The sequence below is a fragment of the Sylvia atricapilla genome, chromosome 3 (assembly GCF_009819655.1).
Source record: "Sylvia atricapilla isolate bSylAtr1 chromosome 3, bSylAtr1.pri, whole genome shotgun sequence".
NCBI lineage: Eukaryota > Metazoa > Chordata > Aves > Passeriformes > Sylviidae > Sylvia > Sylvia atricapilla.
The window spans coordinates 97,266,415-97,290,299 of NC_089142.1; the positions used below are offsets into that span (position 1 = coordinate 97,266,415).

Here is a 23,885-nt window from a genome sequence, read left to right on the forward strand (position 1 = left end):
ATAATGACCCTCTAGGAGAGAAAGAGTTTTCAATTCAACTTAACACTATTTTTTAAATGTTTTGCATTTCAACAGAGCATTCCTCTTGTGTATTAATGGCTGTGACAACTGGGAACTCACAGCAATGACATGACCATGCACGTAACCAGCCAAAGCTCAGCTGGGCAAATTGGTTTTGGAGCCATATGGAGGAGATTTATTTTTCTCCTGCATTTTTAAGTTCTGTCTAGTGCTGGATGCAGGTATGTTTCCAAAACCTTCCCAGTGACAGGGGTCCAGCACAGCAGCCCAGAGGCACTCGAAGCAGCCTGGCAGTGAAGGTTTGCCAGAAACCAAGAGCAAATGTTCCCATGACAGCAATGGGCATGGCCTGAACCCACACAAATCCTGAGCAAACAACAGCATCACACACATCTACCTACAGATTATTCCTGATTTATCTGTCCCAGGCAGAGCTGCAGGCCCCAGCATGGCACACAGCTGTGATGCACTGCAGGTACCTGTGTGCCTGCTTTACTTTGGTTTGTATTTCCACAGGACACAACAACCCCCAGGTAGGCAGACCTGGACGCACAAGGCAGGAACAAAAGGGAAGACCACTTCCATCCCTCCAATTTACACTGAAACTGGAAGGATGCCTACAGAACAGCATCCTACTTTTAGCCTCTGCCTAAAACTACCAGGTTTAATAGGAAGTTGCCATCATCTTTAATTTTTATCCTGTTTCTACATGTTCTAACTTCACTTATTTACTTTAACCTAGAAACTGCCTGAGGAACTATCTGTATCTCTCTCCATCTGTGTACTGTATTGTGCACAAATTCTCACATTCCATATGAATTCATCATAAACAAACAGCTTGAAAGCTTGGTCCAACACAGACAGATCCAGAATCTCTTTCTAATTCAGCCTGAAACACCAGCACTCTGCTGGAGGATGAACACTGTGGAACAGAGAACTTATCATTCAAAATTATCACATCCTTCCCGATTAAAGTATTATTAATTACAATCTTATTAATATGATTAAAAATTTTATTCTCATAGCAAAAGGTTTGGCCTGAACCTTTCTTTTTTTTCCTAAGGCCATGAAGTGTCTGTTTCTTGGCATGTCAGAGCTGTGGGAAGACCCCAGCTCTGATAGTGGCAGGTAAATTGTTTGGGACTAAAGAAAGTGGAGGGTGAAGGAACAGCTTACAAGGGGTTTTCTCCCACGTTAATAGCCAGGCAAAAGGAAAACCACACAGTGTTAGTAGAGTGAACACCTGACTCAGCCGTTCATACCCTCAGAGTGACAAAGTCTGGAGTACCGAGGACAGAGCGTGGAGGCGGGGAAAATGCAGGGTTTATGGAATCGTAAGAGAGGAATTTTTCAGCTGAATTAACAGTCATGTGGTAGATGTGCTCAAAGTTGCTCGGAGAGGAGATCAGACGGGAGTGATGATGAGGGAATTGATAAGGGGAACGCTGCTATCAAAGACAACAGAGAGAGAAAGTAATGAAGGATGGTTGTACAGGTTACACCGGCACCAGCAGTTCCACAAGCGCAGTGAAACACAGAGCAGGGACAGCAGACAGCAAACCCTGCTGGCTGTCAGCACATTGGGTCTGACACTGCCACCCCCAGTCCTCTGAGCACCTTCCTGACACACAGTCTGATGGGCCTGCTGCCCTTGCTGTTGCTAAAACACTAGAAACAAATAAAACTTTTAAGTCATTGGAAATCGATTCTAATATTTATTATTTTTTGATATTTCAAAGAGCACCACAGTTGTAAAAGGTGCTTTACAGACAGTTGAGAAGCATCAGTTCCCTGCCTTGAGGAGCTTACAATCTAAAATAGACGTAACACAAACAAAGGAAGGTGAACACAGGTGAGGTGGTGTGGGGAGAAGAAAAGATGAGCATACACAGCAGTTAGAGTTCGTTAAGAGATTTCCTTCTGTTATTCATGCATATTTAGCGATTCCATTAAAATCACCCGTACAACAAACACAGAGTATTTCCAACACGAGGGAACAGTGTTTCGACAGGGTGGGGACACAGGCTGTGTGGGGAGGTGAAGGGGTTAGTGTCAGACCACTGGGACAAGTCTCTCTCTGCAGACAGGTGACCGAAGCCCATGTCCTGCTCCACACTGACTTAACCCCGACAGTGCTGAGGGAACCTGGCACTGCCAGCCCTGTGCCACAAAGGACTGGGCCTTTCCTCAGCACATAAAGTGTGAGAGCATTGGGAAATTCAAATGGTTTTAATAGGTCAGCTGAGCAGCATGCTCCCAAAGTGTGATGTAAAGAAGAGGGGAGAAATAACCCTGCAAATTAAACAGGAACGGTTTCTAATTCATCCCTGTGGAATGTGCTGACACAAGTGCTCATAAAATTTAAAGCCATCTAAATCCAGATTTAATGGAAGAGATTTTCAAGGCTCGGTTTCCCTCCCTGTGCCATCCATACATGCTCAGTCAGCCTGCAGTGAGCTGGTTTCCTATGGACACCAGCAAATCAGAACACTTTTTTTCCTTTCTAACTTCTAAGTTGCTCTTCCCCTCGTCCAACTGATTTCATCTCCTTAAAACAGATATTTCTGAGTACCATTAGAAATGTTAGGACTTAAAATATAAAATATGATAAAAATATAGCTTACCCCTCCACTAAACCTAAGGCACTACTTCTTGTATGTGGAACGTATTAAAGTCTGGAAGAACATTAAGTCACATCCCAATACATTTTATCAAACATTATTGTTACTGTTCTCTTCAATTCAGCTGGTAAAATCCAACTTTTATTTTTTAAACACATGGTTATTATGAGGCTTTGCCTGTTAACCAAAACATCAATTACCACATTATGGTATATAAGACATAATATATATATTAAACTGTTCTTAGTAACTTTAGCAGCATCTAAATATCAGTACAAGAAGCCACCATTCCAAAATGGTCCAGGACAGCAGACTTTGCTGAGTTCTCTGCTCACAAGAGAGAGCTGCCAACAAAGCCAGCTACATTCCTAAAAGCCAATAAGGGAGATATGGCAGTGTCTAAAACCACAAGCTAAAAAGCAGAGGGTAGGCCAGCTGCAGATCATGAAAATATTTAGCCAGCATTCATGAATGTGAGAAAGCCACGATATGGCAACATTTTAAAAATGATACTCCATGGAACTTTCTCCATAGACTCCACCATTAGATGCATGCATGGGGTTCCCATTTTCTTTAAAGAATACCAAATATAGATATGTATTCATTTACTCTAAAAGTTTCTCAATTGAAACAAGCAAAGCTTCACACATCATCTAGAATGGAAGTAGAATGGCTCATGTATAATGAGGTCAAACTGAAGCATAATGTTCAAATATAATGGCAGTCAAGACCAGCTTTTGTATATAAAAATACTTAGGCATGCAGAATATGAAAGCAAAATCAATCCTGTACATCTGATGTACACAGAGAGGTGGTCTGTGCTGCAGTAAGTGCAGTTCCAGATTTCAGATCTTCACTACAAAGGAGCATCCACGATAAAGTGGCTTCAAGGGACAAGAGGGCAGAAGGGAGGCCAGACTGTACGGCCAGGTTAATTGGTGACAGGCTGCTAGGGAAGAAAAACATGTAAACAAATAAGTTTGGGGATACACTAACAGGAACGATTCTAAATTGTACAAAACAAGACAAAGACCCAGATCACAGCAATAAAACACAAATATGTATTGATTACTGCTCTGCTAATAGAAAACAACAGCTTCTGGTTTCTGCTGTGTTGCAGCCCACAAACACGTGTGCCAAAGCCACACTGTGAATGCTCACCATGAAGAAAAGAAGGATGCAAATTTACAGTTGCCCAAAACCCCCTAAATCTGATCTCTCTCTGAGCCTTGGGTATGGTTCTGCTCAAACACCAGGGCCCTATTCAAGTCAAGGGTGCCTGTTCACAGAGAGAACAAGGTGGGACTAGACCAATGGACTACAACTTCCCACAAACACACCTGAGTGTCTGGTGCATACCAAGAAAACTGGAAAACACTGAAAAACAATGCACAGTAAAAGCATCTTTCCCCCTTGTGTGGCTGCACCATCAAGGGCAAACAAACAGGTAGACATGTTGAACACAAACAAGGCACCTGATTTATCACATCGGGTAATGCAAAAGAGTTTTAAACACTCCCTTTATTCTGGTTACAACACAAACTCTCTACAGCTGGTCTTTTAAAATACATCATTAAAACAGTGGTCAGCAGAGAGCAAAGCAGGCTCTGTACCCATGAGGCCAGGCAGTGCAGGTCCTCTGCTGCCCACAGACACAGCCCAGCCCACACATCAAGGCCCCTCACTACTTCTCTCAGTTCTTGCCATTTCCCTTAAAAAAGGCAGTGGGGCTGAAGAGGATAGCTTTTTCCTGATTCACATTGCATCTATGAAGTGAGTATGTGTATATTAATGAAAAAATATAAATACATACATGCACATTAAATTGTCATTTGCTTTATAAAGTTCACCTATGTGTGCTAGACAAAAGCTAGGCTGAGCTGGCTATTTAGCTTGTAACAATCTCATTCAACACGGAGAATTAAATACCTATTCTCTATTAAAACCTATTTATACCTAAGGACCCTTTTGCCCATACAGCACTATATTGACTTCAGTGAAAGCTCATGCTGGGTGAAAAATTTCTATTGGTAGATCCAGGCAAATTTGGAGGTGCTCAAATAAACCAGAAGAAACCACAAATGAAAAGCCCCACTCCACTCTTTCATGCACTTTCCGCATTCCAGTACACCATAAAAAAAAAAGAAGCTGTACTACCTAAAATAGCTGGAGGAAGAGAATTTGAGAAGACTATTAGCCTTGCACTGCTTGCTACCTCTAGCCTCAGTCCCAAAAATGTATTTTACCATTCATTTCCACAGACAAGAACAGGCATTTCCAAAGTAAAGTGCTGCAATTTTTCCCAAAGTTTGCTAAAAAAATACTTTCTCTTCTGAACCACATTACTCCATTAAAAAATACAAAGGTGTTCCAGCTGCAAAATCAAGACACATGCTTAGCAGCACAGAAATCCCCCAGCTTTTCAACTATTGGGAATAAGGTATGAAACTGGTAAAATAATTCCATGTCCTGGAAAAGGAACCACCATACAGATGAACTGTACACAGGGCTGGATGATTATTCTTTACCTTGTGTACCGATTCTCCAGGAAACATCCTCTGCCCTCTTCTGATCCTAAATTTCTTTGCAATGAAATGTTAGACTCTATACATAACCTCAAATGCCCACATAACTCCTTTCCTTTTATTTCTGTGCCTGAGAAACAAAGTTCTTAGGCTGGAATGGATTAAACGAGAACTCAGTCCAGGCAGATACCTTACAGGAAGCTGTTGGAAAAGAAAAAGCTGCCTGGACTGAAGTAGCTCCTGATAGAACATTTATTTCCTAATTTCAAGCAATATTTTCAAATTCACACAGTCAAGTCACACATCAAGTACTTCATGCAAATCTGTACCAATTAAGTTAAGAATACAAATACAACATGACATTGCAAGGAACCAGTGGGAAAATATACAACAAATTGGCTTTCTCTTGCAGTGAGGTCTCCCAGTATTAAGACTGATACTTACTTGCAAAAAGGAGGTTTTAATAACAACTTTTAAAAAAGAAGCTGCAGCAGTGGAACAAGTGCAGGAATCAACTGTAAATTGTACATTTTCTAATTCTTCTCATCACTTTTAAGTGTGGAAAGAGACTCATGAATTTTTTTCAAAGCATCATATTGATTGGTAATAAGCACAGTACCAGTCCTAACTGGAAACAGGACCTGTGAGCTAATACAAGGCAAGTGCAATTAGAATGGATTCAAAGCCATTGAGAGATGACACTGCTGAAAATACGACATAAAAAATCCCCTTCTATAGGTAGAACCATTCCCTGTTTGACACTTGTGGGGCTTGGTTAAGTGTCCTTGCAGCTTTTGATTCCCATGAACTTTCGACTACTGATGGTGTGACACAGGATGACTTTCGCTCTACCTATAGAGGTAGCAGATTATTTTCTCCACTTGAGAAGAACCACAAATATTTTAAAGAACTTACCAGAAATGCAGAAATGAAGAAAGGCCCTGATCTACATCCTGCCCTCAAGCAAATGATCATTCTTTGTCTAATATTAGACACATGTAGTCTTGTATTCAGGTAAGAAAAACATACCTGCTAACACCTCTTGGATTTATAATGCAATTTCTAGAAATAGTTCCTTCATTATGTATTCATTAATAAAAGTGATTATAATTTATAAAAATGCACACATTCAGTATTGGTTTTTTCTCATTACACTGAATATATCTGTTATTGAGTGGCTTCTCAGAGTGTATCCAATACCAGCTTTAAAATAAATCAAGTGTAGACTTTAGTCAAGCATAACACAAAAGTACCATTTGCTTCAAAAGTGAGGTAAAATAAGTACCCAAAGACAAGAGATCAGGCTTCTAAACTAGTGCAACTGCACTTTATTTTCCAGTCTTATCTTTGTTTGCTTTGCACCTTTCAGCATCAGAAAATCCCAATTTCAGCACCTACTTCCTGCTTTCTGCACAAACTCCAAGTAGTAATGATGATCATTTTAGCCAGCAGATTTATGCTAATGCCTGAGTCCTATGCTGGAACAAATTTCATCTGTGTTTATGATAACATCTTATCTTTCTTACAGTGCTAACTAGCATCTTCTGAATCACATCTGTGTCACTGTGGATGTGCTCAGAAAACAATACAGAACACATAAACACATAAAAGATGCTCAAGGTAGCTTGAAGCAAGCAGTATGGTACTTCCTTATGAGAAAAGTATTAATTAGTCTTTATCTCATCACAGATTTCAGTAACTTCCAAGTGATTATTTCCTACATGAGGTTTTACGGAAATGAACACGTGCTATTACACATTTTCTTTTTTCTTTTTTCAACTTAAAAGGTTAGTTTTTATGCAAGAAGTTCAGTTTCACTGAGACTACTTAATTTGAAGAGAACAGGAAAAACAGCACATTTGGTACGGAAAGAAATTTGAGCAGTATACATTATTGAATTACTACAGGAAAACAGGCTGTAAAGAAATAGGCTAAGTTGGTGCTAAAGACGGGAGGAGAAAAAAGGAACTGAACTACAGTTCATGGAGAAAGGAATTTCTTTTTCAATATCCAGAAAGAGCACAGGCTCAAATAATGTAAACTTTGCCCCTTCGTATGGGTCATAAAAATTATCATCAACACTGCAAAGCCAACATGTCTTGAAACTCCAGGGGCATTAGGCACTCCTCCTCCCCTACTTAAGGCCTGTCCTACTCCTTGCTTCAATTTTTTTACATACAGCAGAGCATTTTTAGCTCCATTCCCCTCATTACACTGTTCCTGATGGAAATACGTCACTGATTATACATTAAAATTGCACTTGTTTTTCTCTCACTTATTTGCAGCCTCTGCAGCAGTCAGTCACTCTCACATGTCCTTTTGTACTTACCATTGGGAGGTCTTTGAGAATCTGTATGCCATCTCCTGGACCCATATGTGCTATGTGGTTAAAATTAGTTGGGTTAGAAATTAACTTATTTCTCATTTCTGGATCACGCAGCATCTCCCTGGAAGAAAAGATACTTGGTTTAGGTATTTCCTTCAAGGTGAGGATGGGCATTTATTTATAAAACATGTACAGCTTTGATTATCAGCTATTTTCAAATGGAAATTAACCAGTCTTAAACAATTCCATGAGTCTATGACTCTTTTAAAGCATGTTAACATGCTTTAAACGTGATAAACCCCTGCTGTCAGTACTGGTGTGGAGAAGGTTCCAGCTGGAAGAGAGGGCAAGGGGCCAGGATAAAAGAATGCTGTTTGCAGCCTGCCCAGTAGTTACTAACATTCACAGAATGAGCTGATAAAAAGCTCTGTAAGATGAGTAAAAGCCAAACTTACTTGTGATATATTACAAAGTGAAGATGAAAATGAAGTATAAAATATGAAAAGAGAATTAAAAATAATACTGCAGTACCTTTCTCAGTCTGTGGTCAGAATTAAAAGCTCTTCAAAATGGCAAGGATGCATTTCAGAATTCAGAATAAATAAAATTTTAAAGAGACCAAATGTCAATCAACTCAGAAAAGGCAAGAACAAGAAATGGAATTTCATCTCCACTGCAGACAGTTGTTACTTTCCTTAAGAGCCAAAAAGAAAGACAAACTGGGAGCCAACCAATGGGGCAAGATGTTGGAACTTAGAAAAGTGAAATACTCAGTTCTTGGACTGTGGCTTAGCACAGTAGCAGGTCACTTCCAGCGAGTGACAGCAAATGGTCAGTAACATCCTCTGCAAACACTGCCAGTAGGGCAGACCTGGTTTTGTTGCCAGTTAGGAAAGTATTTGTAACCTGCTAAAAACTCCCATTAGAAATACACCCTGAAGTCCTATGTCCCCTGAAGAGGTGTGTTTTGTGAACTTTATAGAAATTTTATGTAGTTAAATCTACAAATCAAAGAAAGAGTTGTCCTGGAATACTGCTGAGAGGAGAATCTCCTTCAGAAAGAAAAGCAGAACCAGAGCCTAAGAGTAATTAATCCATATGCATAGTTAGCAAAGTAATCTCCTTTTGCAAAGTGTTTATTGGAGAATTTTATATATACACAGTGTATGTGCACACCTATGCACCTGCATACAGTATGTGGAGGCATGCATTCCAAATTACAGCTGTTTGACATAATTAATCTGAACTAATTGTGCATCCAGTGCATATCCATATCCAAACCGGTATTAACACAAGTTCAACATTGAGGATTAACAGGGTAGAGAAGAGACAGGAACACCTGAATGTGCATTCCAGAAAGCCACACGTGAAGCACAGCCCTGGCATCAGTCAGTGTCCATCAGGGCCCACAGGCATGGACAGAAGACAAGTACAGGTGGAATACCGACCTCCTCTGCTGCATCCTCTCCTCCTCGGGCACGCGGAAGGAGTAGCGCCGCTTGTTGTTGATGCTCCGAACCATCTGCTTCCGGCTGTTGTCTGACGTCTCAGGCACCACCAGCTCATCCCCCTCTGAAATCAGCAGAGACATGGGGATGCAGTGGGGCACTTCCTTAGGTGTTCATGGAACTTGAGTTTCAACACCCTTTCTACCTCTGCTCTGCTAGTGTTGGACACCACCTCTTTCCCATCAAACCTGAACAAACATTCTTTGGTCTATGGCTTTCTTTGGCCACTATCTACCACTCTTATGTAGCAACAGACTTCACCCTTCTTCACACAGGAGCTGCCACACCTGGGTTCTCACAACACCACTGATACATTCTTTGAAATAAACATTTTGATGGGCAGGAAGGGAATCCGAGCCTTGTCTCAAAATTCCCTGGCGGATCTCACCGAGAATCACTAGAACAGTCCTGTTCTGCTGACTGTCTGGGAACTGAATGCAAGATTCTCTTTCATTCATTCCCTGCTCCAAAGAGAATACAGCTTTTGAAATGTCTGAACATTGATGTAATTTGATGAAACTGTGGGAAAAGGGAAGATTTTTTTCCACATGTGTACATCTGGCCAAGGGATCTTTATTAAAGACATGAAAAGGAAAACAGTGATAATCATACAACAGCTCTGTGACTTTGAATGAATGTTGCAACTGCTGTGTCTTGTTTTCTATATATGGAGACTAAAGCGATGCTCTTATTAAGCTACTGCTCACTGACAAAACAGTTTTTGTATGGAACTCAAATCTCTTCTTTCCTTAAGATCAACTCTACTGTTCAGTCTTTATTAGACTAGAAAATTCTCTGTATATACTTCCAGCGTATTTCTTCTCTCTACCACTGCCATTCCTTTTGCACTAATTTGCTGGCAATTTAAATAAGCACTGAAACAGTGCCAGCAGCAGTACATTTTTCTAGAGTGTTTATTTCCACTGTTTTCAGAAAGTTGTTAACAAAAATTTATAGCTTTTGGTTGTTGAAACAGATCATGTCCCCTCTCCACCTAAGAGGTTAAACAAAAGTTTAAGGAAATTCGTCAGGAGCATGCTTTTAAAGGAGCTCTAAAAAAGTAAAAAAAGTCAGAAAGACTCGTAGCAAAACCAGATTTTTGAAGCTAAAACTGTGGCACACAGTCATAGCTGGTGCTAATAATAAGTTATGAATACACCATATTACTTTAAAATGCTTGGAAAACATTTGTTTAGGTTAAATACTGTATTAATTTTAATCTAGTGCTGTCAAAATTACTATTTAGGTCTTTAATTGTGCAGGCATTTTCAGGTAGTGTTCTGGCAGGTGATCCCACATTTGGAGGGAGCGTCCAGTAGTTCTAGTTTCTAGTTCCAGTCTTCATTCAAGTCTTCACAGAATATTCAAAAGGAAAGAAAAAAGTTCAGGGAAGAGACACCATTGTAATCTCTGTGGAATCCATTAACTTTGGTTTTTTCCCAAGCTAACAAGGACGCAGACATTCAAGAGATCCCTTCCTGCAATGCACACATGCAGCCAAAGAAAAACACTCTTTTCTAAACAAAAATTTGCATTATGAAAATTGGCTTCTCTTTACTTACCTGCCATTTTATTTTTGAAATATATTAATCTGACTGTCTCCAGGCCTAAAAGGTTTAGTGATCCTTCTGTATTCAAGGGTCGTACCTGAAACAAGGAGAACAATCCTTGTAATACAGTAACAGTAATACATTAAACAGGAACGATTCCAAGTCATTAAAACCACATAGAAGAGTTCAAAAGAATTTTAAACCCTTTTTTTTGAGAATGAGAACAGAGTGGGTTGCCTAAAATTCCACTTCAAGACACAGGCTTTAACACCATTCCTCCCAGCACTTAAATGAATAGTTGTGTTGGAAGCTTACTTCATACATCAACTCAATTTTTTCTACTACATGTACAAAGCAATAAGCTGAGCTTTTACTTTGTGTTAGCACCATGTCACAATAATGCTCTGCAGCTTGATAAGAGCACACACAGACTGCTAAAACCTACTGGTATTTGTGATTTCCAACATAAAAATGAAAAATGCATTCCACACTCTGTAAACTGTGTTAGAAACAGACTCTTCATAATAAATGGCCATTTTGGAGACTCCTAAGTGTAGTAATTTTGTTTGCTGAAAGTAGCTTCATCCATTCAAGGCGAAGTCTTAAGCCAAGTATTAATCAAAGTACTAAATCACATTCTACTGTGTAGGGAAAATAGATCTCCAATTGCTTAATAACTCAAAGCTTGGACACCAGAAAGAACTTTCCCATAAAAGTCCGCATTGGTCTCTCCTTAAGATGATTAACAGCTGAGCACCTTGATCTTTGCATTATGTATCCTCACAGCACTGCCAGAATATCCTGGTCTGCATCTGACATGTGGGAAACTGATATGCAGAGATGGAATGACCAACACAAGACTAGAGGGGCAATGTCCTGCAGCTCTGTGTCACTGGAATGCCAGCAAAGGAATCAAGATGACCTCGATACAAAGCTTAAGTCAGTCTAAACTAAAGGGGAAAAAACGGACTTTTCTCTCTTCTTTCCAAGTACAGCTGAGCAAACTTCTAAATCTTCTAAATACCAAGGAAGTGTCAGTTTTCAGAAACATCTTCCTTTTGATCAGAGATCCAAACCTGACATCACCCTGTTCTTGGTGTTTCTACTGGTTACAACAAAATGTTCTAACCCTGTCTGTCTACAATATGCTCAAGCAGCAGGAGAAAGATTTTTCAAGGCCTGTTTAATTATCTTAACATCCACCATCCTCTGATAATAACATGAACATAATCAGTCCCAATGAAGCCATATGTAATTAATACCAATTAATTCCTCTCATAATTACAAAATAACAGCAAATCTAACATAGTCATATGCTCCAGATTGACCACTCATCTAAAACAGTGCAACCACATGAAAAACACATTTTGAATCTTCTATTTCCAACAAAAACGCATGAGTTTCTTTGCAGTAGCTCTTTTTAAAATTCAATAATGTCTCCACAAGCACTTTTAATGATGGCTCCTAAAGCAGTATTGAGTCTGGACATAATTCTGTGGCCCATACTGAAATGGGAAGTTACCTTTTTGAGAGGAATAGTTTGAATCCACTCCATGGAGTTCACGTCAAAGATATCAATTGCATTTTCACTGTAGACAGAGAGGTATGGTGCATTGTAACCTGAGAGGGAACAATGAGGTATCATGTCATGTGCTTTTAGACATGGCCCAAAATAGACAATTTCTTACAGTATAACCATATCTACTTAAGAAAATAAAACCAGTGCTCCACAATCCAACAACAAGCTTTGAAAAATGTGCTTTAACTAAAAAATGACCAAGAAATTTATTCTGAAGGCAAACTAGCATCACCTAAAAACTTACAACCTCCATGACTTTTCTTTTAACTTTGCTGAAAACTTTACTACTTTCTGAATTGTACGATGTTAAGGCTTACTCTGCCAAATACTGATGTATTTCAAAGGTTTTTTTCCTCCTAAAAGCCCCATTTTTAATAAAAGTCATATATTGTAAATTATGTGGTAGGAAAATACACTGCTCTATTTAATAACTTGAATGAACTAAGCTCTGAGTCTTTGGATTATGCACTAAATGAGCATCACTTGGAACTAAGCACCATGACACAGTCATAAAAGTCATGTTTCCTTAACTTTAATTCTCTCTTCTCGTTTTCTGGATTGTAAAGAAATCTTCTGCTACTTAACTGGCACATTTCCCCAGGATGAAATTTGGGACCACTTCTAAAGGAGAATTCAGTATTTCCATGTCGGCAATAAGACTGCCATAGTCTGCCAAGACTAACAACAGCATCCAAGTTGTGTTTAAATGTAAATGCTTTTGCTATAAAATACACCTCCATTCTGAGTTGGAATCCCATCAAATCACTTCATTTCAGGCAGTCAAAAAACTGCCACAAATAACAATGGCAAGTATAGATGAATTATGTGTGAAAAATAAGACATTTTTCAATCTATCACATTACAAAACCTTCTGTTTTGATTCATTCATTGTCTGAGTCCACTATAATAATCAATTTCATAAAATTGCTTGAAATCCAGAAGTAGAAGAAACCCTGTAAAAGTTGCTCCCTCTATACTCAGAAGGGCCTTCAGTCAAACGAGGTGAAATACTCCTCCCCTTTACAGTATGACTGGACTGCTGCCAGAATGAGGTAAGAAGGCAGACTATTCTAAAAATCAACACAGAATTGGGCTCATTCACTACTCTGAGTGTGGATTTGGCTAGTCTTTATCTGCATTCAGAAAGACTTTAAAAAGAAGAAGATAGACATTCAGGTCTGTTGTTTGGTTTTGGGTTGTTTTTTTTTTTTTCCCTTGAAACTGTCACAGAAATAAAGCCCCAGCTTTGAAATAAGGTGCAATAAATGTTTAACAGACCTTGGTGAAAACGAAAATATTGAAAAATTAGGATTATGAAATGTATTTTTTATATTGCCTGCTATGCATTGTATTTTGGAAGGGAAGAGAGAGACAGGAGGGAAACTCAGAAAGTGACTTTTTGAAAAAGCAGAGAGGAGATGAATAAGAAGGTTATTGACAAAAACTGCTGAGGAAGAAAAATGAACAAATAAGGAAAAGACAGACTAGTAAGTAGGAACAAATACCATTAGAGAAAAGCAAGTCAAACTACCAGATCCTGATGGCTGTCAGCATGAAGAAAGCTGGAACCACAATGCTGAGCCAAAGTATAACAACATTCCAAGACTGTAAATAACTACAGTCCAGCATTGGTGGTAGCAAATAAGAAGTTCCCATTAGCCTCTGCTGAACCTGAAGCTTTTGCCTGTATCAGAGTTAGAAATCCTGACTCATGATTCCTCTTTGTGTTCCAGCAAGTATAGACCAGTGCCAGAGCTGTTGAAACTAGCATAAATGAAGATTAAACCCTCTGACTAGATTAAAAATGGTGACAGGGGCTGAGAGCATTCATTAACCTGTCAAGTTCATTAAGCTGTAATTAGCCCTGAACTTCACCTCCAGTAGATATCAATACAAGCAGAGATCACTTGAGTGGACAGCAGCAAAGACACACACACACACAGAGCACAACTCACAGCACGAAGATGGAGTTGCAGGCCACATCAACTCTTGTTGCCTGGATCTTCGGCCCTGGCAGTCGACGTAAACCCCGACGCTGCTAAAACACAGCAGGTATTCTTTATTTGAGATCTCGACTGCACAGATGGCATCAGTTGGCTGCTGTGAGATAAATGAGAGCGTGTGGTCGTCTGGATGGAGCAGGCTGTATGGGCTGCCCTCTCCATGAAGGGGGTATTTTAAGAAACCTGACTGGTAGCCTACACAGAGACGGTCACTGAAGATGGACATCCACTGCACGTTTCCCTGCACCTGGATCTCCTTGATCTTTTTGTGGCGTGTCTTACTCTGATTCAGTTCGTAACAGAGCACCTGCCTTTTCATGGCTACACACAGGCAGGTGAGAGCTCCGTGGCGCACGTGTCCAGAAACTATGGACTGGCAGCCCTTGGTCTCTGCCAGCTTATAGAAGTCAGTCTCCCTCCCATCCAGGGCAGCCATGGGGAAGAGCCGCACGTGACGGTTCCGTCCTGAGATTACTGCAATGAGCTGCTCGCTCGGGATGAGCTCAATCTGATGAACCTTCTTATTGTCACCAACACGGATGATCTCTGAAAATCAAAACAACCCCCCCCACAAATTCAAGTAAGTAATGGTGAAGTGTGAATTGATTATAATGTGTATTCGAATAGATGAGCTAGAAAAGAAACCCAAGAAATCCCCTTTATTGCTTCCCTGCAATATTAAAAAGTACAGAATCAAAATCAGTATTTTAACAACACAGTATGTGGCAATTCTGGATAAATCTTCGGCTTTTCCTCATCAGAAATGGGAGAAGCAGATCTGATGCAGTAACAACAACTGTATTATTTCAGTATCCATTTAAAAAACAGTTTATAGCAAAAAACTACTGAATTAAGGAAAAGCCTCAGAGCTGAAACATACAATTAAAGATGTCATTTGTTGAGTTAACTTGGGCAATCTGTTATTACATCCTGCAGTACTGCACAGAAGTTTTCATTTCCAGTACCAAGGAGGAGGTTACACAAAGGATTAAGCTATGATTCTTGCTGAGGTGCACAGCAGGAAGTTCAAATGAGGGAGGTTCCGACTGAATATAAAAAGGAATGTTTCACTCTGAGAGTAATTTGCAACAGGCAGTCCAGAGAGATCATGGAACCTGTGTCCTTGGGGATTTTCAACACTCAACTGGATAAAGCCCTGAGCAACCTAATCTGAAAGCAGTATTGAGCCAGTTTCCAACAGGGAAAAAACCTTCAACTGCATTCCAAAAGCTGTATTTTTGTTACTGGAAAGGATACCCAAACCATGAGAATACCTTCTGGTCTCTCATGGAGCTGTACAGCTGATAATGTAGTAAATGATGAAAAATGAAACCAGGATATAGTAAATAAGAAAAAGATTATTTAGTATTAAGGAAATTATTACCAGTTCCTAGTTTCTTACCATCTTTGGTGACATGCACAACAAACAACCCTTCTTCATTCCCCAGAGCTATTCTTTCATGGTCTATGACATAAAGGAAAAAAAAGGTTATTTTTCTTTGGAAGTACCTTATAAATCACTTAATCAATAGTGATAATTCTCATTAACTGAGACAGTTTTTATAGTATATTGAAATAATTGCATACAAAGCCAAACCTAATATATTCATCTATTAAAAAAAGTTGGCAACCTCTCAATCTTTCAAATTTCTGAAAAAAGAAGTGTTTTCCCATTTCTCCTGTTAGTTAATGTAACAGCTAGAAACACAATTTTTAACAAACTGTTCAGAGAACTTAAGTCTAACAACAGCTTTGAATAATTTAAATAATCAGCATTTAACATATTTTATGCAGTAGTATTTGAAATGCTTAAATTCAATCTCTGATCTTACATTTTCTCAGTGGTCCCACCAGCAGATTTTAACGTGAGTGATTTACACCTACTCTGTTATAGCTCTAATTTTGCCCAGTTAGGGAATTATGTTTACACAGTAATAAAAGAGAAAAGTCCAATTCTCAGTCAAAATTATTCATAATTATGAATATTGGTGAATAATTATGAATATGAAAGAATAGAGGGAATACTCTTAAAAGATCTGACCAAAGTGCTGGGTACTAACTTGCACTTTTCTCTCAGGCCCATACATATTTCCATATGGGATGAAACCACTACATATTACTCGCTGTTCAGTCGACAACCATCTAACACTTCTTTTTCCTAAAAAACTCATATTTTTAGCATACCCCTTTTCCTTAGAGCTTTCTTCTTAATAGTTTCATACCTATGATTGCTGCTGACTGTGTTGTTTTGATGAGGGGCAAGGTGCTGTCATAAGCTTCTTTGGGAACATAGACTGAGCGGTCTTTGAGCTTGTTCTTCTTCAAGATCCTATGCAGCTCATTCAGCACGCCCACCCACTTGCTTTTTTCATTCTCTCCGTCTGCTAGAATCAGGATTGAACACTTGTTGCTGGATGCAGAGAGCTGGGAGGCTGTAACCTGCAAAAAAATAAAACCATAGTTTTAAGTCATGAGTGATAAATAATTTCCTCATGATTGTTTTTACAAGGGAATCAGATGGCTGTAAGTGCCCTTTTAATTAGCTGTCTGAATTAAGGAAGTAAAATTTTCTCTTCAGTTAATAGAAAACACTCTTATCTAAATCAAGAACCCACAGCAGAAAACCAGAGGCAGGTATCTTCAAGAACAGAGAAAATGTTGGCTTTATTTTAAATGCATTTATATTTATTTTATAATTCATAAATGTCTGCTCTAAATAAGGTAGTCAATTGTTTCTCACAGTAATTTTATAACAAAAAGTATTCTTAATAAACTTTTTGTATTTTTAAGAGCTATAGGTTTCATTAATAATTTAATGCAGCAAGAATGTTTTTTATTGAAAGAACGCTCTGTGATCCTTTTCATGCATTTGATACATTACTATAGATAATGTATCTATACGTAATGTAATAAGCTATTATAGATAAAATGGAAAATCCCTTTCGTAGGTTTTATCTCGTCTCAGCACACTGAGTAATGAACAGTCTAAAAACTGGAAAAACAAGAAGTGAAATACAAAGGCGCAGTAAAGAAATGATAGAGGAATTGATAAGACATCAAGGAGATTTCAATGAGGTCAAAGCTTTAAGAGAATATCTAATAAAAATAAGAATATTAGAATAAGCCAATGATGGCAAAATCCTGATACCAGATACTAGACAGAAATTTTGATGAGCATTTTGCTCTAAATTTCTATAGTATCAGATAAATGGGAGTTTCAGATAACCAACGCATAAAAAAAAGAAAGGTGTATAAAACAAAGACTCCAGCAATAACCCAGCCAGTTAAATTGAGAAGCGGAGGACAACTTGAGGAAATGAGAATGTATAAGGTCATGATACACAGAAGAATTTCAAATGACTAAGAGCAAGCAGAGGAAAATACATCATACTGTTAAGATTAAAAAATACAATCCACATGGAGATGAATGCTTGTCTAGATGTACCAGTGCTATTTTTACCACGGAAATGATTTATGTACATATTTTGCATTGCTGCTGCCATGGATACCACATGGGCAGAACCTGCCAAGGAAATAAAACACTGGCAAGCTGTCAGTGAATGCACACCACACACCACCCTGTGAAACCCTGCACGTCTGGGTTAGTAGGGTCAGGATGTAATACTCACCCTAAAGATACAGGGGATATCTTTCCGATTTGCATGGATGACATCTGAGGCCAAGACAGAACTCACTGAGAATTCTTCATCCCTTATGAAGACCATAAACATAATTGGAAAAGAGTTAATGAGCAAAACCTGTATGTTTGGGTTTTAGTTTTCCAATAGCCTTCTTTAGTGAAGGACATAACAAGTCAGCACCGAGATCTGACTTTTAAAATTATCCTTTTATCTGTATCTGCACATAAAATTCACAAATGCAATAATTAATTCCTGGAAAATGCTGATGGAAATAAATCTATTCAGATATTCTGTAACTGTTTTTAATATGTATAAATTAAAACCTTTAAAGAAAAAAGTTCAACTTAAAAAATAAGTGTAACAAAGAACACCTCACCAACTCTCATAAAAATCCAAACTCACCTAAAAGCTATAACCTACAGCAGTTTGGGATTTCCTGGATGAACTAATTTAGCTCAGAGATGAGCTTTACTTAGTTGCTATGTTAAATATTCTCAGCCTTCAGTGAGGCTGACAGTATTTCAGTAATACTGAAGACAGTGGCAACAAACTATTCAGCCCTTCTCAAGCAAAAATTGTAATACATTTACCCTATAACAAAATTTTATGTCTTTCAAAACTCTATTCAATCCCAAAATGATGTTATTTTTAATTCTTTATCCATTCCAATTTTTCTACACAGCTGAACAGATGCTCTTTGCACATAATGTAGTAATGGAAGTTAAAACATCCACATAAGAACAAACAAGTGTAGTTCAGGCTAACTACAAATAAGCTAACTCACTGGTCTTTTATTTTTTTATCCCAGAAAACTCGTGGCTTTCAACATGGATTACAAGGTTTCATAAAAGCTCTGGAGCTTGCTTACTGATTTGACAAAAAGGAAAAGCAGAACAAAACCTACCAGTGCCTCTGCAAAGCACCCACCAGCAGCAAACAGCTTACCTCATATCTATGACCTGACTCACTACCACGCTGGGCTGAGATGCTTTTCCTTCTGCTACATCATACAGGAAGAGTTTAAAATCACATATCACTGCCAGTGCTCTCTGCCAACCTTTCTTTACTCCAGCTGGCTTTGGGACCTTTAGAAAAATAAATTCAGATCAACTCTCTGTAAGTTTAGATGCAATCAAAAAATCAAACAGCACAAAAATCAGTTTGCTCATCTGGGCTGGAAAGTTTTAATTCAGTGGTGATATTAAGCAACATAAACAAGAGCCCAGGAGCAGTAAGACCAACAAATACAGACACACAGACAACATATTGTTTAATAAATAAACAGCACCACAGATTCTTTTTTTTCCTCATTTCACAAATTAATTCAGAGCTGTGTTAACAAATATGGAGAAAGAAACCCATCTCTAGCTGGTCACAGAATTATGGCCAAAACAATGTTGAATAAATCTTTTAATATTTCTTTGTAAATATCCACACCAGTGACCATAGACAGTACTAGCAGAAAGACCCAAAACCTCACAGGGCTTGGAGGATGATCTGATCTCTGGAGATGGAACTATTCAAGACCAACTCAAAGCACATTAACCAACAGAGATGGAGAGAGGATCCCTGCTGACAATGCTAAGAGCTGCTTTGTGAAAATTTAAGTCTTAGTTTCCAAACTGCTATCCTAACATGTAATTGAATCTATCCCCCCAATATTCAAAGTAATACCAGCTCTGGAAAACAATGCATTTAATGGAAGTGCCCCAAATGCAGCTACCTCATACTTACTCGGACATGTCCTTCATAAGCTGTTCCTATGCCTTTTTGGGGATCTATTCCCAAAGGTCCCTTAGTCTGCTCAGGAGGGATTGGACATACTGCAGGGGCCTTGTCTGCACAGGTCACGTGGCAAGAGAACCCACACACTTGTGAGAAGGAGAAGAAACAAAAAGATTTGATGGTTATTTCTTGTGCAATGCAAAAGTTGTGATAATCATGATGTGATTTACAAAGAAATCTCCTTTCTTTTTTTGAGCAGCATCTGAATGATCTCACTGAACTTTGCTACAGACAGAAATAAAACTCTGCACATAGCAGCAGTTCATGTTTTTATCTGCTCTAAGTCCTGAATTTCTCTTTTTCAGATAGTTTATGGATACACCTGGTTTGTTTCATCCAGATAAGAAAGAGCCTAAGATAATCTCTATTATCTTCCTTTAGGCTGAACTCTACTGCTAAACAAAAACCTGGAGCATTAGTTAAAAATAATAAGTGTCATTCTGTGTACATACAAACTAGAATAACTGCCATTCAGTACCAATTTTGCTTCTTTCTGACTTATTGACCAACAACTCAAAATAGATGCCTTTATGTTTGCCCTGCAACATAAAGCAAAGCTGCTGTCAGCATACTTGATCACTCACTGTGGCCTCTTATTGCTATTTTGAGTAAACTGAACTAAGCTCTTCTACCATCAACTGGAGTAGGAGTGTCCCCAGATAACTGGGCTGTAGGCAAATCCGCGGACGGCGGGGACAAGGAATTCTGCTGACCTGAGATATTCTAGAACACGTGGTTTTATTGCAAGGGTCGTGGGTAAAAGGGCCTTCCTTCAGCCACCAGCCTCGGCTGAAGGGGAGTCCCAAAGAGAGAGGGAGAAAGAACAGCAGGGTGAGAGCTGAGAGAGAAGGGAGCCAGAGAGCAAGGGGGCAGGGGGAAGAGAGCAGGAGAGTGAGAGTAGGGGGAAGAGCCAGAGGTAAGAGTTAAGAGCTAAGGGGTAAGAGGTAAGAGCAAGAGATAAGAGTTAAGAGCAGGAGAGGTAAGAGCAGTGGGAAGGAGAGGAGGAAGAGGTAATGTACTATCTTTGTGACAACACATTTATATCTCCTTTTGTGATGAATATTCTAATTTACAGTGACCAACCAATACAAGACACAAGATCCTATAGAGTCTACATACAGCCTGTAAGAACTACTATATTACCATACTGTGTTATATTTTAAACTCTAAAAACTACTCTTTAGACTTCTGTTTTGCTACATTGACCTTTGGATCCCTTAGCCAGCAGAAAGGTATTGTTCAATCTAAAGGGATTCTCCTTCAGCTAGCTATGCAATTGTTTTCAGGTTATATAGTACCTAAGATTCGGTATCCTACAACTCAAAGTAAGCTTTCATTTCTATTTCGATCATAGGTTTCATATTTTCAGAATTTTTGCTAAGGAATCATATTTATAAAGTTTCCTTGATTCATCTTTCCCAACACTGGGCAATCTGTTATGTTTGTTCAAAATGTTTGGCTTCTACTGTTAAAAGGCTGAAGCATGAGAATATACTGCTACTCCAAATATAAGCAGAAGATTCCTGCATCACCACACTACATTTTCTGTACCATTTGCATCTGTAAGACCTTCAGTTCACACTTGTTTGTGCCCTCCCAAGCGCTTACCTTCACAAGTACAGCCCTGTCGTATCAGACCAACCATCAGGGATGTGCACTGATTGCATTTTGTTGGTGTGTTAAACGATTTCACTACAAACTGGTGAGCTTTAGGCTGTGAAATGAGTAGACAAGGATGTTACCACCTGTAACACTTCTCAAGTACAGTTATTTCTTTCACAGATGAGGGCATAGGTGCACTGAATAAGGCAGCTTGTTTGTGTTTGCTGAAATGAGATCTGAACCAAAAAAATTTCCGTATCACAGTGCTTGTTGTTGCTAACTTAAAGCACCCTCTGTAAACAAAGCCATGGAAACTGGACCCTGACTCAGAACATGAGTTTGCTTCCCCTGCAGACAGGAAAGCTGCCAAAATGATTCTGCTACACTTCAGAAGCTGAACGTGTATAATAAACATGTGCTTGGTGGGCACCTGACTGTCAGCCCAGATCAACCCATAACAGTATTTTCTAAGCTGCAAATTCAGTGCTCCTCTGTCAGGAGAATTGCCTTAGCTGAAAGAAAAACAGCAGACTTTTTCAAAACTTTAAATTTTATGCCAGAAAGCCCTGACAGAGCCCCCTTTTATGGTGTTTAGCAGAGGCAATTCAGAGCACCCAATCTGAAGGCAAGAGCTGAAGTTGATAGATGAAGTTGATTTTGAAAGGGTTTTTCTTCCTGTTATTCCTTGGCAACACAGAGCACACGAGTAAGTGGTTTCATTCTCTCCCTCATCTCAAGGATGGCCGTGCTGATGCTGCTATACAGAGGCTAAATGCCTATGTAATGTTGCAGGATGATTCACAGATGGCCTTACATAAAATCCAGGAAGCTGTTTTGCTTTTCTGTAAAAACTCCCAGTGAAGTGACTACTGGGAAGAAAGGCCAGAACATAGGGTGAATGCAAACACTGTCCAAAAAATCCTGATCATGTATGTGATCTGAAACAAGACAATTTTGCAGACTGCTCTGGAGAGTAGGCATGTTAAAATTTTACTCACTTTCTGTTTTTCAGAGCGTAAGATAGCACAGCTAAGGCTCAAACTTATCCATATTTAATGACAGCTTTACAGCTACAAAGGCAGATTTCTGTCTACAGAATGTTCTGAGACTTGCAGAGAAACAACATCCAGCTTTAAACACTGATGTAATCAAAAAGTAAGAAGGTTCTTTAGGGGACACAATAAACTATAAAGCAAGTCATTACTTACGGAGCAAAATGTTTGCAAAAATTAATTTATGTGCACAGTAAAGTCCATTTTGCATGATTCCAAGTGCACTTACAGTATTTTTTTAATTGATCTACTAAGATGCTGCCAACAGAACACTGTCTGCTCAAAATTTCTAGCTCGCCTTTACACAAATGAATCTTCTGCTACTTTGCAATTTATCAAAGCAGAGAAACAGACCTATTAGAAAGGCTTACTTCATTTTAAGTTGCAGGAAAAACTGTCATTTTGAAATACACAGGAGATTCCTAAACCACTTTTCATTTTCAAAAATTTCAGAAGAATTTTTTTCCTTTAATAGCTTGTATTTATTCTTCATTTGCTTGAACAGACATAACCAACTGAGAATTAGCATACACTAGCTTATTTGGCAACAGCAAAATGGTTTCAACAACTGATGGAAAATCAGTACTTATGCAGTTAAAAGACAAAAGAATTGGAAATCTCTTTCTGCAGTGCTCACTCTACACTGCTTAAAACCAGGCAATTCTGTGGTTTCATTTTTAGGGCTACTCTTTGCCTTTTTTCAAGAATAAGCATCTAATTAGCACACAGACATGCTAATCTGAGACTTTCTTGTATGTAAAGCGCAGAGAGGCATGTTGGTCAGACACATGTCACAGAACACTAATTTCCTGGGACAGCACTTTCCTTTCTCCACATTCTGGCTCATTTAGCCCTTTCTAATATCCAAACTATCATTTTTCCTACAATCAAGTGTCTGTGGAATTCCTAGTGCAGCTTGTCACATCCCATAATGTAAGAACCAAGGATTTTTAACTTTAGAGAGCAACCAGCTAGCACATAAACACTCCTTCTAGGGAGTTCTGGTAAGATCAATGTGATAATCAGTTCTCCTGAAGCTGTAGCCCAGGGGTGACACATTGCCCTTGCTCCACAAAAAGTGTGAATGCTTGACAGGATACCTTTGGTGCAGAGAGTCCCGAGCCAATATATGCTGTCCTCATGGTCGGTGTGTGAATTGATCGGGGAGGATGATCTGTAACCTGGACAGAGTCCCCAAAGGATCAATCAGACATCAAGAACACACTATCAAAAGAAGTCTGGATAAAGGAAGAAGAGCATGTTGTCCCACCCACCCCATCTCCCAGCATCCAAAACATGAAACCAAACTGATTAATGCAGGACTGAAAAAAACAAATCTTATTTCTCAGCAAGATTCATCTCCTAAATGTCAAAACCAACTTCACATTAAACAACTGACTGGATATTTTCTAATAGAAAATAACCAGAAAACTATTTCTTTATCAGGGAAAGAGGATAATAATTATAGTTGCAGTCTTGCTAACATTTGGTAATAACAGGACTTCCAGCAGGGCTTTAAAGTGTGTTTTTACTAACTACATTATAACATAATCTTTGTGCCAACATTTCTTACATATTCATGACTGAGGATATGTTATGAAGAGAGACCATAACTAATAATTAATTCGTAGTTCCCATCCCTATTCAATTAACCATATGTAAAAGGAAATAC

General features: G+C 38.9%; 1 protein-coding gene across 7 annotated transcripts in view; it reads right to left on the reverse strand.

The window, feature by feature from the left end:
• Window positions 1–23,885, reverse strand: part of CDC42BPA (CDC42 binding protein kinase alpha) — a 186,436-nt gene that overhangs the window by 12,818 nt on the left and 149,733 nt on the right. For 3 of the 7 annotated variants that reach the window (XM_066316304.1, XM_066316306.1, XM_066316305.1), the window contains 13 exons: window positions 23,314–23,394; window positions 21,168–21,273; window positions 19,509–19,645; window positions 18,720–18,859; window positions 17,763–17,844; window positions 16,356–16,572; window positions 15,536–15,598; window positions 14,086–14,679; window positions 12,074–12,171; window positions 10,564–10,648; window positions 8,942–9,065; window positions 7,497–7,614; window positions 1,284–1,469 (listed from right to left, as the gene is read on the reverse strand). In XM_066316304.1, coding sequence (XP_066172401.1) covers window positions 1,284–1,469; window positions 7,497–7,614; window positions 8,942–9,065; window positions 10,564–10,648; window positions 12,074–12,171; window positions 14,086–14,679; window positions 15,536–15,598; window positions 16,356–16,572; window positions 17,763–17,844; window positions 18,720–18,859; window positions 19,509–19,645; window positions 21,168–21,273; window positions 23,314–23,394 — 2,031 coding nt within the window. Of the gene's footprint in view, window positions 1–1,283; window positions 1,470–1,722; window positions 3,592–7,496; window positions 7,615–8,941; window positions 9,066–10,563; window positions 10,649–12,073; window positions 12,172–14,085; window positions 14,680–15,535; window positions 15,599–16,355; window positions 16,573–17,762; window positions 17,845–18,719; window positions 18,860–19,508; window positions 19,646–21,167; window positions 21,274–23,313; window positions 23,395–23,885 lie in introns of those variants that run through there. The other 4 variants (XM_066316311.1, XM_066316309.1, XM_066316307.1 and 1 more) reach the window with 2 other exon arrangements.